This window comes from Grus americana, chromosome Z, assembly GCF_028858705.1.
Source record: "Grus americana isolate bGruAme1 chromosome Z, bGruAme1.mat, whole genome shotgun sequence".
In the NCBI taxonomy this organism is placed as follows: Eukaryota; Metazoa; Chordata; class Aves; order Gruiformes; family Gruidae; genus Grus; species Grus americana.
Window position 1 is genome coordinate 15,296,718 of NC_072891.1, and position 14,340 is coordinate 15,311,057.

General features: G+C 38.9%; 1 protein-coding gene across 2 annotated transcripts in view; it reads left to right on the plus strand.

Moving 5' to 3' along the window:
• The window catches only part of LOC129199093 (oncostatin-M-specific receptor subunit beta-like), a 41,193-nt gene that overhangs the window by 16,950 nt on the left and 9,903 nt on the right, over positions 1-14,340 (plus strand). For both annotated transcript variants that reach the window (XM_054808892.1, XM_054808893.1), the window contains 10 exons: positions 495-658; positions 3,225-3,384; positions 4,982-5,266; positions 5,883-6,012; positions 7,379-7,536; positions 9,583-9,719; positions 10,988-11,147; positions 11,770-11,846; positions 12,269-12,485; positions 13,101-13,283. In XM_054808892.1, coding sequence (XP_054664867.1) covers positions 495-658; positions 3,225-3,384; positions 4,982-5,266; positions 5,883-6,012; positions 7,379-7,536; positions 9,583-9,719; positions 10,988-11,147; positions 11,770-11,846; positions 12,269-12,485; positions 13,101-13,283 — 1,671 coding nt within the window. The remainder of the gene's footprint in view (positions 1-494; positions 659-3,224; positions 3,385-4,981; positions 5,267-5,882; positions 6,013-7,378; positions 7,537-9,582; positions 9,720-10,987; positions 11,148-11,769; positions 11,847-12,268; positions 12,486-13,100; positions 13,284-14,340) is intronic.

A 14,340-nucleotide genomic window follows, 5' to 3' on the forward strand; every position in this document is an offset into this window, starting at 1 on the left:
CTAATGGAGGGAAACTCTTAACCTACCCTGTTCAAATAATTGATTTACATTAACTAATTTAATCTTAATTAGGTCAGAGAGCAAAACTGAGCCTAAATTTCTGCCCTAATGATGAGAAGGCTTTCTGGGGGATTTCTTGGGATTCAGTCCCAATACATTATGTTGCTCCTCTTCATAAGACTGTAAAGGGGTGGATCAATATTTCGATAAAGTAGCTAGTAAATTGAGGGCATAAAGAAATTAAATAGCATACCCAATGTCATGGTGGGGGGCTATAGAGTAGGTTCAGGAACCACATTCTAGTCTGCTGATGCCTTAAGATGAAATTTTATCTTTGCTTTTGATATCAACAGCATGAGTCTTGATCACTTTTTGTTTTCCTTCAGAACTGCCTGGTGTAGAACCTATCTTATGTCTGGGATAGGTTGTTGGTTCAGATCTGCTTTGTAACATAGCTAAACATTAATATTTTTGTGTCCTTTTTGTGCTCCTAGAATCCATTGTGTTTCCAGTAACATACCTTAACATTTCCAAGGATTTGGCCCTTCAGCAGCTCCTGGTGGAATGGGATGTTGGCAAGTCAGCCCATGATGCTGAGCTGGCAATGTCTTTTGAAATACAAGTCCATCGAACAGATGAAAATACTACTGTATGGACAGTAAGTGTATTTTTAAAAAAGGTTTATTAGTTATTTACAATATAAAGGAAGCTAAAGGAAAGTGAAATGTTCAGATGCGTATGCAGATCACTTTGCTATATAGTTTTATGATTTACAACATGGTATTTATAAAACTGTACTAGAAATACATCCGTATTTCGGTAGGTGCCAGACTTGGTCTAATGGTATGCCCAGTTTTGGTGCAAAAAAAAATCTTGACTCAGATGAAGAAGTCATTTCCACCTGTGCAGAATATTGATATGCCTTGCATACCCGTATTGAGGGATTGTGGTGGGCAGACTTAGGAGATATGATTTTGAAGGCCTCTGTTTCCCTGTCAAGGTGCAGGACCCCTAAGCAGCCTCCCAGAAACATCCCTTCCATTGCTTCTAAAGGCAGGCTCTTTTTTTACTGCATGATGACTACCCTTCACTGGGGACTAACTGAGCATGAATCATGTTGCTGCAACTCCTTTCACCTTATGAACCAAACGATGGTCTCAGTGTGAGTGAAGCCTTTTAAGCCTGGTGCTTCGCCCTGGCAGCAGTTACTTTATACCCACCTCTTCCAGTTAAGGAAGAAGTAGTCATGTCTCTTTTGCAAAGTCCCTATCCTGCTAGTTTTCCTAAACCAGCTGAACTTACTGAAGAGGTGGAGATCACCCAAATCATAGGTTTAGGCCTGCTCCTGATGTTTTTCCCCAGTTCGTGACTTCAGTGTGAGAACTTTTGTCTCCAAAGAAAATTTCCTCTCCTTTGGATCTGACAAAATCTTTTGGGAACTAAATGCATGTTTTAGGGATATTATAACCTACTATGAGTCATCTGCTGATTGAACTATGGAGGAATATGAAATGCACATGTTAAAACAGTAAAACTGGAAAACTGCTTCAGCTCATTTAAAGTTGCTATTTGTGAGAAACCACATAAAACAGAGAAGGGATTATTTTTCTGAAACCGTAAGTCAATAAAATAAGATGGGCACTGTTAAGAATTACAACTTACTCTGATCTGCAAAGTTAGTAGTATTTTGTCTTTGAGTTTGAAGAACTGCATCTTCAGGGCAGATGAGCTCTATGCAGTTCAGATTTTGATCACTTTGATACATTGGGTAGAATTTAGTAGAATAGATCTAACCCTGAAGTCAGAAACTGGGACCATATAGCTACAAGCAACTAAGTGTTTTTTTGGAGTATCCTTCCAACAAACTCTCGTTAACTTCTTAGGAGAAAGAAAGAGGTTTTCACATCCAAGGATGTAATCTGTTCTGTTATTCATAATAAATACAAGGAAAACAAATAGGGTGGTTTGGCTATCACTACCACACAGGAATGTATTTGTTTCTGTGTTCTTCTGAAGAATGTGTACTAATAAAGAAACTCTGTGAGTCTGCTCATACCAAAGCATGGACAGTCTGTATAACTTCCAAAGCAGTGACTACATTCCTCAGTGTGATAACTGAGAAATTAAATTGTGAACTGATTGCAGAGTTTTTCTCAGAGCGGTGCTATTATGAAAGTGCAGGTGTTGCCGATGAAAAGCGGTAATGGAGAGCAGTTCTCTAGTTGTCAGTGTGAGCCAGGGCTCTGGTACAGCTACCACAAGCAGCTTGGATCTATATGCTGAGAATTTGGTACAGTTGCTTTAAGAAGTACTGAAATATATGTTCTGTTCTAAAATGTATTCATAATTACAGGTGATTAATAGAGCCATTTCTTCCTGCTTCTTATGGGCTCTCATGCCAGGAGCGATTCACACTTGGGGTACATTTTCATCTGTTTGTATGACTACATGGTGCCCTTAGTTAGTTAAAGTTGTTAGTTGAGGATGTAGAAAGCAGCAGAACATTCTATATTTTTTGCTGTTTGTCTGCATTTGTGTAATTCGATAAAAAAATGTTTGCCAAATTACAGAGCATTTAGATCTCATTATTTTTGAACTCCATTTTGTATTTTAGGCTGTTCTTCTTCTGTTGCCTTCATGGAGCTCTAAGTTTTGGATGTTATTTTTTCATGTTTCTTGCATGTGCATATTACAGCAGTCAAACATTTTTGGGAAATCAGCAGTTATTTTCCTACTCTCCCTGTCACTGATGGTACTGCTGTACTCAGAAGCTGTGCCTCAGAACTACAGTGATATATCATCTGCATAAATCCTTACTGGCCAGTGCAGATTCCTGCTGTAATTCAGAGCCAGGAATATGTAACCCAGAGCATGAGACAAGGTGCACTTGCAGGCAGCAGCATCTGTGCATGCTATTACTTGTGTGATAGCAGGCATAAATAACCCACTGAGAGCAAATTCATTTCATGAGAAGCAGGGCCTGACTCACAACTATGCTGTCAGAATCAAGTAGTCTTGCCAGCACATCAGTCACTCTACTGCTGCTAGTGCAGATAGCTTACTGGTACTTAGATCATGTGTAGCAAGTGGGATTTCAGAGATTCATTTTTCAAAAGCATTTTCCTACTTTGAGGTTTCTCCTCTCACTGTTTTTGGTTGTATTTCCAAAGTGTCTGCACATCGCTGTGTTTTCAATACCTTGCCTTACTGGTCTTTGTTTGTAGGAGTTCCATAACGTCACACTTGATAGATCAGGAAAGTCTCTTCATTGGATATGGGATTCAGATTTACCTTTGGAGTGTATGTCACACTCGGTGAGAATCAGGAGCAAAGCAGAAGCATCAAAAATGTGGAGTCAGTGGAGTCTGTGGGAGACTGTCCTGGGTGAGCAAAACAAGACTTTGCAACATTTGTTTTATTTTTTTTCCAGTAAAAAGCTAGATTGTAATTCACCGGTGACTGTAATGGCGAAGTTCAGTTCAGGAGAAACGGCATCAAATCAAGAATACATTTTGAAGTCTTTCATCTCTAAGCACTAACCAACTAATTTTTTTCCTTTTTTTCTTTTTTTCTTTTTTTTTCTTTTTCCCCTGGCAATAATAGCAATAATAGGAATGGCTTCAGCCATTGTTTTAATTTGCAGACTATCTTCCTAAGCTAGTAGACCAAAAGTTTTAGAGCTTTTCTTGCTCATACATTAAAACAATGCAGTACATAGAGTGGCATGGGATCTTGGATAGGCTCTAGCGTAGCCTGTGACCAGGTCAGACACAGCCCTGGTCCAGACTGGGGGAGAGGAAGTGCATACCTATGGCTACATTGTCTGATGCATGTGTTGTTTTTGTCTGGGGTTCATAGCTTTGATTAGTATGAAAGAAGCAGAGAGAGAGGAGCAAGTCAGCTCCTTATATCATTTGGAATGAACTTCTGTGAATTGCATGAGGGTAAACAGGCAGGGAACCAATAACGGAATTAATGATATCACAACCCCCTTTTTTTTCAGATTACAATGTCTTACTAGAACAGTTTGGTTTCCAGAGAATTTAGTTTAAAAAAAAAATATGTAACTGCTTTAGAAAAAATGACTACAGTGATTTTGTAAAGAAACACTATTCTTGTTTGGAGCAGCAAGGGGTATCATGGGAGTAGAAGAATCACAGGTCTGTACACTTGACTTGTGGCACATAAATTGCCCATTCTCTAACCTTATATAATGGGAAATAGGATGCAAGACTGCCTTTCTCACTAACCTCAATCTTGGAGATTTTGTTTTTTCAATTGAAATTGGAGAGGGATCAAAAATACTATTTCTTTGTCACAAACTGATCCTGCATTACAGACCTGATTTAGAGCTCTCTGAAAGATAGTGACTTTAGATTTCATCAGATTTTTGGATCAGATTTTTGAGAGTAGATTTTATCTCCAACTTGTGCAAAAGCCTGTGAGTCACTTAAATCACACTAATTTTTGCATCCAGCAAGGAGTGCAGCCTTGAGAGCCACAGGAGTCTCATTCCAAGTTGAGTATCCCCTTACTGATCTGATTCATTCATTGTTGACTTCTCTTAGCTGAGCTCTGCATGAGCTTCAGAACATGACATCTTTCTAGCTCCCTGCCTAGAATCTTCAAGAGCAGGCATTTTGGCTGTAAGCATCAACTTGTTCACAGGCGCAGGAGGTAGCGTTCATCTGTAAATGCAGTTCTTGAACGCACACTCTTTGTTTTCCCTAAGTGAAAGGCTGTGAGATGGATTTAGACTCTTAGGTGGTTTGTTGGACTACATTATATGTTTATGGGTTTAAGATATAGGTATGATTATATGTGAAGTTGATCTCTGTGTGGGGAAGATGACTAAATAAAAGTCCTTGAAATGATAATATAACTTTAGCAGATTCTTGTGTAAATGCTCAGTTATGTGTTCTGGTTGAAGGCTGCTGCCATGAGCAGATTTTGAAATGGTTTATTATGTATTAAATTGCAGGCCTGGACACTTCAAATAACAGTGGACCACAAATCTTTCCAGATGAAAAAATTGTAGAGGAAGGCTCTGACATCACTCTTTGTTGCATTGGAAGGAAAGGTCAAATCATTAAGGATTTCATTCTAGCCACAGATGTTCATGTTTTGAGTCACACAAGCAGTCAAGGTCAAGTCAGACTTCTCACTGTGAAAAATGTGGCACATCATGTGCCTCACATCAGTCTGTGCTGTCAGGAGTCTTCCAATGGAGACCAATACTGTGATTCTGCAGTATTTTTTGTGGGTAGTAAGTAAATGCTTTATTACAGTTCTATTTTCCTGTTGTTATTAAGTCAAGAATGGCTGTGGGGAATGGGGGAGGAAAAAAAAACTTTCTGTAAGTTCTCATTGTTCTGTCATGTCCAGCTGAACTCTGTTTAATGTCTGACTTCAGATCTGTAAAATTGCATAGAGAAAGCATTAAAGAATAGCATTAAATGTATTCAGATTAATCTCATTAATTGATCCTAGGACAGGTGACTGATTTTTTAAATATGCCTACCCATTTAGGAGTTCAGTTTCACTGTCTATGTGCATGTGGTAAAAACTCAGCATAGTTCCCCTTTTGAAGGCTAGTAGCAATTTTTACAGATAGAAAACAATATAGAATAAATTAATGATTGTATGACTATAACAAAAACTAATAACAAACACAAGTGTTTGGATTGCAATTATGGCTTTATCCTGATTTTCTCTCCAGAGTGGTCATTGAGTAAGTATAATTGAAATAATATCATCTGTAGTAAACCAGAGTTTGTACATATCCATTATTTCTAGTTTGTTAGTATAGTAAAAAGGTTCATGACTTTTGCCTTGACTGCCATGCTGTTGGTGGTTTTTTTTTTGTTGTTCCCTCTGACAAGAGCCGCCTGATACACCTAATGATTTTTCCTGCCAAACTCAAGACATGAAAATAGTAACATGTACTTGGAGCCAAGGAAGAGACACCTATCTTTATGGACGTTATTCATCGAAATACACCGTGTTTGAAGAGTAAGTCTCCTTGTTGTTATATTAACTCTGGCTTGTGCCCTAACAGTCATGTTCTTTCCTTTAAAATGCATGGAAATGTTTTTTATCCTTGTTGCAATTAGTTGCCTTCCTCTTTCCAGTTCACTGGTCAGCTTATTTAACAAAGTCTGAGCAGTGCAAAACTGCTCTGAATTAGACTACCTTAACAAAATTGCAGGTCCAGCAGACCAGGTTCTGCTTGATAAAGCTTGTTCTAACTATTCTTTTGGGCTAATTTGTTTGGATATCTTTCAGTAGGCGTGAAGACACCCTGCAATCAGGATATAGATAATCTAAAAGTATAACATAATTGTTAGGTAACACACACACCAGGTAACTACGATTTAATCAGCTGTTAGGCTGAGTATTAGTGTGTTCACAATCCACTGACACTAATGCTGACTCAGGCTGATGATTCCCAGCTAACCCTCAGTTAGCCTGATTAGCTTCCCTAGTTCTTTTCTTTAGGATTTTGTAACTTTATAACTAACCACAGGCTGGTGTTTTCCTTCTTGAGTCCTTGAGGTACTGACAATCCTATCTCAAAAATCCTACTTCTGTCTATAATTTCTATAATTTCAGCTTTTTTTTAAAAGAGGAAAAAAATATCTCTGCAGACTTTCTTACAGCTCTTTTTAGCATTCTGAGTCAAGGTTACACATATGTGGCATATCAGATCTGGCCCTTGGCTCCTTGCTGCAGAGGCATCTACATGGAGAGGAGAGGGGCTTTACAGCAGGGCCTGCAGAGAAAGGGGATCTTGTAAAACAGGACAGATGCCTCATCACCACAACAAACTTTCAACAAAAGGTCTGAGCAGAAGTCAGGTCATCATTGCATCTATCCTCATAGTCTCTGCATGATTCACTTCCATTAAGATATGCTGATGGTGATTTAAAAATGGGAGGTTAGACGATGCATTTGAAATTACTGCTTCATTTGAAAGCATAATGCTAGTATGTGAATGTTTTAATTCTTGGCAAGTCCCTAGTTTAGAATTTCCATGAGGAAATCACTAAAAGCAATTTAGCTCTATCTTAAAAGGATAAAGTAAACTTAGCTGTATCTTAAAAGGATAGCAGTTCAGCTGTACCTTAAAAGGATAAAGCAAACTTAGACTTTGAAGAAAATTTTCATCTAATTGTAAGAATACCTATGTTCGTCCTACTTCAGGCTAGGGGAAAGAACTGGATGGCTTCTTATAGTCGCCCCCAGCCTTATTTTTTATGATGCTGTATTCTAGTTGGACATCAAAAATGTCAACAACTGTGTTGATTTTACATTATGGAAAAATGTCTTTCTCTCTTTTCTCTCCTTCCCCCTGCCCCCCCCCCCCCTTCTTTGATAGGTTTTCCCAAAAACCGGTTCTGTGCACAGTAAATTGTTCTAAGCGGTGCTCGTGTTCTTGGAATATAGGCCAGCAGAGGATCTGTAATATCACATTGACTGTGGAAAACCCACTGGGAAAGAAAACTGCCACGGATGTTTTTGATGTAACTCACAGAAGTAAGGTCTTTTCTATGTCTTTGTTGAGTTTTTTTTTGCTGCAGGCCTTGTTTTTCTTCTGATCTTAATACTTCAGTGCCCCAGTTTAAAGTACAGAAATCCTTGATTTTTATCTTCACAGTTTTTTTCAGTTACCTGTCCTTGTGCTATAGTTAGTTATTTGCTGTCTCTTCAGCTTTGCAAGGTTGTGTTAATGATAGAAAACAACTTCAAAGGTCAAATTTGGTTATTGAAATGACCCCTTAATACTTCAAAATCTGCTGCTTTGCTGAAGCTGGCTTATAGTATAGGAAGCACCATGATACAAAGATGTAAAATGGGAAGTTAAAGAAAAATATCTGTGTAGGTTACTTGAGAATTTTGTCCTTTCTCCAAAATATTATTGCTGATGTTACTGTCTTTCCAAAATAAAATGGAGATGCACATTTTAAAAAGTGGGTAAATAAAATTACTAATACCTCTCCAAATGAGATGTGATACAGGTGTAAGCAGCTATTGCCAGGAAAGAGGTAATAGTGCTAACCTGTCTTGGTGCTAATATGGGACAGTAACATCTGCTGTGCTACTGTAAGGGAGGAAGAGTAGTTCATCATCAGTGAAATAAAACAGGTTATTTTTTGAGCAGTAACTGATGGCTGTGGTTCCTTCTTCCCTATTAGTTGTGTCCTTTATCACAGTGTGCCCCAGGTCCCATAAGTTCCTACCTACTCCTCCCTCAAAACACCTGGGTATTTTCTTTGTCTCCAGCAGTATTTCTGGTTCTCCTTGTGTCCTCTAGCCCCACCACATCCACCTCCGTGTTCCCAAGTCCTGTGGCCACCTTACCTGTTTGAAGAAGCAGGAGGAAACATGAGCTTTGCCTAGTTCTGAAGCTGACAGGCTGATGGACGTGGAGGCTGCTGGTGTAACTGCTGCATTCTGGCAGCGCTTCCTTCCTCAGAGGCACTGATTACAGTTTTGCTAGACACGCTTTTTTGTATGACATACATTAAATGCCTGTCTCTGTTAAATTTGTCTCAGAGGCATGAGAGTCGTAAAAGTTGATTATTTGACTGGGGGTAGAAGAAATAGAGCAGGAAGAAAGTGGAGGAGTAAACTAACAGGTTGTAGTGAGACAACACAATATTATAAACTATGTTTTTGTGGGAAATCAGGCTAAAATAGGTTACATTACATGTGCTAAGTACATTAAAATTTTACTACAATTTTCTTTTTCCAGTTCCAGTGATTGTTACAAGTTAAAGAAATTATATATAATATTTATGATCAGTTAACATTTTAAATAGTGATTGCTCTAAAGTTCTTTATGTTTTCTCTGATCCTGGACATATTTACAGTAGTATTTTCCTTACTTAAAGGATGTCAGCAAGTTAAGGAAAACTGAAGTCTATTGTTTCCAATTCTGCATGTGGTAGCTGGGACCTTCTGTGCCAAACACAAGCTCCTTTGAGCCTGGAAGTCCTCAAATTATAATTCATGGTCCATGAAGTTCTAGGATAATGGTCAAAGCTGTAAACATACCACTCATTCACAGTGCCATGTCTTATTCCTTGCAATTGGGCTGATAATAAGGGAAAGTGTGAGATCTGCTGCTCTCGCTGAATACTGGTTACATAGTAGTAAAGGATCTCAGAAATCTTTTGGAAAAAGTAGCATTGGCACTGTTTACCAGAGGGTAACTGCTGGCAGGAGTCAACGTAAGAGTTGTGAATAAAATTTCTGGTGAGGAGGCTGGATTCTGGGTTGTAGAAATGTGGCAAATGTTACTCACCATGCTACATCAGGCGCCTGCGCCAGGCCTTGGATTAGAGATTTTTACTGGATTTCCAATAAAAGTCTCTGACTCTTGTTCATCAGTACGAGGGGGTTTTTTAATCTTGTATAACATTTAATGAAATTAATTTTTACTAATTTTATCTGCTTCTCCTAGACTGGCAGAAAAATCTATATTTCTTATTTGCTTTTACTACTCAGCTAAAATACCTTAAAATACTTTTGCATATATTTTATGTTTTACAAGAGCTAACTCAGATTTTCCATTGGCAGTTTATCCTGCTGCACCTTTACAGCTGTGGGAAGAATGCACAGGTACAGAAATCACATTATATTTGCAACATCGAAACAAAGGAATTGAACTCTTTTGTCAGACTGAATTGCTCCAACCCGATGGGAAAGTAGAACTGGTATGAAACCTGAATTTCATAAACAAAAACATAGCAAGTATCTTTTTGACATGAGATTAAAAAATAATTCCCCAGCAATATGAATGCACTCTAAATCTTGTGAGCGTGGGGATGTGTCTGTTTTCCGGATTTGTTTGCTCGGAAGCTCCACACTGATGATGTGGTCCACATGGGCAGCCATTGCTGGCATTAATTCATACTCCCAACACTTCCTGTAGTGCTGCCAAAGTGTATGGTGTGACTGGTTTGCATATGTGGCTCTGTCCTCTGCTGGATGGGTTCTGAGATTTGTTGAAGTAAATGAAAATACTTATAGGGCTTATAACTGCTGTTAGCTATTGCTATTCTTCATTTATCATGTCTTTATGACTCATATCATCTTATACACAAATGGTGGAGAGGTACGTTGAAGGCTTTTTTTATATTAGTCCACGAGCTTTCTGTGTACTACTGACTGTACTTGATGGTAGTGTGTCTGGTTTCTAGTGAGGGAACGCCAGAACAGTTTTTCTTCCCATCCTCTTCCATCTTGAGGACTATTTGGGTAAACTCTTTGTCTTCTTCCACCTCTTTCACAAACAGTGAGGCTAACTGACTCTTTGCATGCATACTGAGGTTTCTCTGTAGCCCTTTTCTTATGAAGGCAGCTTGTCTCTAGCGTATTAAAAAGGCATTACGAAGATCAGGATCAATCTGTGTTCTGTCTCAAGTACTGCTCAAGAGCTGTTAGATCAAATGGCTGCTGCAGTTGACCATTACAGGAGACGGTTTAGAGGAGAGGCCTAAAAGCATGCTCACTTTTTGACTTCTACCAGAACTCACCCTGTCTCTTAGGAGGGAGTGGGGTAAAAGTTTGGGGGAAAAATAGAAAGAAAATGTAGCTGTAGATGCTGTGCATAGATCTGGAACAGCACCCTACTTACATGAACTGAGTAAGAGACTTGGACTCTGTGAGGATAAGATCTCAGTAAATTCCCTTCTTGATGTAAAGAGTAGTCATTTGACAGGTTGCGAGTGACTCCTACTCAGACAGTTACACAGAGATGGCTTGCAGACCTCTTTGGATCTCCCAGTCTTTTGATCTTGTGCATATCTTTTTTTTTCTTTTTTCCTTTTTTTTTTTACTACTATTGTTCCATGATTATCTTCTCCAAGTCAAGCTTAACTGGCTGTTGTAGGGTCTAGAGGAAGAACTATTTTTTCAGAGAAAAACCTCTTGCTAGTGAAGCTGAACTGAGCTCTGACTGTTCTGTTTTTCTGTCTTGCAGCATAATGCGAGTTCAGACTTGCGTGTCTGTAACACCATCACCTTGGGTGGACTGCAGCCATACACTGAATACACAACTAGAGTACGCTGTGGGGCAGCTAAGCATTTCTGGAGGTGGAGTGAATGGAGCGAAGCCCGAACCATCAGAACAAATGAAACAAGTATGTCCAGCCTATTGAGAAGGGAAGCTTGAAGGATGTTCTTCACTTGCCACCTCTGCTTGCTATTTGTTGCTACTCTTCTGCTGTGTAGCTAAAGCAGAGGCCTGTTGTATACATAAAAGTAGAAGCACACTAAGCAAACTTTAAGAAGGTGGCTTCTTAAACAACTGTCATCCTACCTGCAGTCTCAGCCATTTCATCCAGTGCAGGCAGCGGGAAGTCCAAATGACTGGGGGAATGGACAGAGTTAGTGTTCTGTGAGGGCTGGAGGAACGGTGCAGAGGTGGGAACAAGCACCTGGGAACTGCAAGCAAAGAAAGATTTTCTAGAGAAATGAACCAGACATTCATTCAGATAAAAGAATGAAAGGAGAAACAAGTTAAAGGATAATGTTTTGGCAAGACCTGGGAGTGATGGGGAAAAAGAGGTTTTGGGTGTGGAATTTCTTCAAATGGGAGGAAATAATTCATAGAATCATAGAATAATGGGTTGCAAGGGACCTCACAGATCATCTGGTCTAACCTTTCTTCGCAAAACAAATTAAACAGTTTATCCTTGCTGCACCTACAGCATTTTTATTTTGCTGTTTATTTTGTATCTTTTGTTTTGCTGTTTATTGTAGCTCCATCAGGGAAACTGGACATCTGGAGAGAAATTACACCAGTGCTGGGGGGGCGGAATGTGACCTTGTTCTGGAAGGTGAGACATCAGTACAGAAGCAAAACTCTTCATAACGGGGTTGGAAACTTCTCCCATCAACTTTAATAAGTTTGTGTGCACTTAATAGCAATTCAGTATAAAAATGTCTTTTAAGAATCTAAGACAAATATTAAATATTATATATAACATATTTCAGAACATATATAGCTGTATGATGGAGTGCTGTCCTGGCATTTCAGACATATACTTCTGTTTGTCTAAGTATTGTAACAAGACGAATCCCATTACTGAGATTGCTGCATTTCCATTTCAACCAATATATATATGCATGTATGGAAACATGTGTTTATATTCTTATAATACATCGAATTAGTTATTCAAAGTTCTAAACGCTCCTCTCATATTTTTTTTGGCAAAGTTTACTAAGTAATTGGTGTCCATGTCCATAAATTTTTCCCCAGCAAGGAACAAGTTTTCGAGCGAATGGAAGAAGTATTTCATATGAAGTAACCTGGGAAAAAGTAGAAGATGGCTCTAAGCCTGAAAAAATCTCTTTTTCATCAGTCTACAATAGCACAAGGATTTTCATTGATAACCATTCCTACAGAATCAGTATCATGGCAAAGAACAATATTAATTATTCACTTCCTTCAGTATTGATCATCCCTAGAGCTACAGGTAACAGTGGGAGTATTTTCAGTTTTATTTCCCTTATGAGAGTTTTGTTTCTACCTATTTTAAATGAAGTGATAATTTGTCATCCTGAGGGAACAAATTAACTGGCCTGTTAACTAAAATCACTGCTATGTGGAAATTAATACTGTATTTTTGCCTACAGGGTGGCGACTATATATATTAAGTGCCTTGATCCATCCCTTACAACAGAAAGTCTTTTTTGCAGAGAGAGAATCTGCAGCGCAAAACACATTTAATTTAGCCTTAAACTAGGGCCTCAGACTTGTGACAGGTGCTGTGAAGGTGCAGCCAGTGCCTTGCAGGGAACTTTTGTGTGTGATAAGCCTCTTGTGACTTTCTGTTTATGGCTCCAGGTTTCTGCAGTTCTTTTTATGGGTATATAGTAATAATTACTGAATGTTTTTTGAACTGTCAGCTTTCAGCATATGAGGAGGTCAATTTTCAGCATTTGAAAGATCCCATATGTCTGATAGTGAAGGAACATAACTATTTTGTTGTTGTTTTAGCAGCTTAGCATAGAAACAATATTGATCTTCTCTTATGAATCTGAGGTCTCATAGAGGAAAATAATAGAGACTCTGTTTTGTTCCTTCCTAGGCACCGAAGAGGTTAAAGAAGAACAGGTTAATGGGACAGATGATGGCATTTTTATTTCCTGGGAGCCCAGACATACATATGACAGTTACATTATCGATTGGTGTAACTTTCCAATGTTGCAGCCTTGTGATTTGCAGTGGAAGAGATTTGATCCCAACACTTCCAGTGCTCTGATCAACTCAGGTGACAATTTTTCTTTCTGATACCTGTGCAGCAGTCTTTCATGCTGTGGGCATTAATTGAATTTAGGAAACAAATCCTTTGGAATATTGTAGTCTGTGCAGTGCAGGTGTAATTCTTCAAAGGCATGTGACATCATGTTTTGCCTAGCAAATGAATTAGACACCACAAATGTGCCAGCACCATTAAGCCTTGGAAGTCAGCATAGTATTTTAGGAAAAAACTCTTCTGAATAGCTTGTAGGAGGATGGTGAACATCTTAAAGGAGGAAGGTGAGATTAATGGAGGAGATAAAAATCTTTTAGCAGGAGAGATGCAAAATGGAGCTGTGCCTTATCTGTAACACCGGTCAGAAGTTTAGACTCGGGCAATTTAACACCCACTGTATAGTGAGAGGCGTAGTCCTGTCAGTGTGATGCAAATAATGTGTCATAGGACCAGTTGTGTGGTTTTCTTATCCCAGTGGTGGCCACTAGACCTAAATCCTTTTTGGCTGTGTGAAAGTTGCTCTGATATACGTCCAGGAACATAGTCTTCCTGGAGTCTCTCGAGCTGAGAGTTCACTTTGGAATGGAACATGTTTGAACAAAATTTGTCTGGACAAGTCAATATGCAATAAAGGCACTGCAGTTCAATTCATACATACAGACACATGGGAGCCTGCATCCTTACTGAAGGAGAGTGTGGTAACACATGGAAAAAAATGTCCAAATCTTCAGTGGGTTGCACTTGGATAATCTGAATGGGAGTGGATGTCAGTGAGGATAACTGTGCCTTGATGGAATGCTGTTGCATGGGTACGTGTCCACATTAAACAGTCCAAAACATGACCTTTGCCTGTGCCAGAAATGGAAATGAAATTACCTTGCTCTTTGATGTATGCGGAGTCTATTGTGCACTCATCTTTAATACCTTAGACCAACAAAAATACATTAACCCCCTCTCTCAATTCTCTCCTTCAGACAGAATAAATGTGTTCAATTCACATTAAGCACGCTAAGAATTGGTTTACCCTGTGTCTCCTTCAGTTGCTTTAAAAGCACAGTAGCACAGAAAGAAG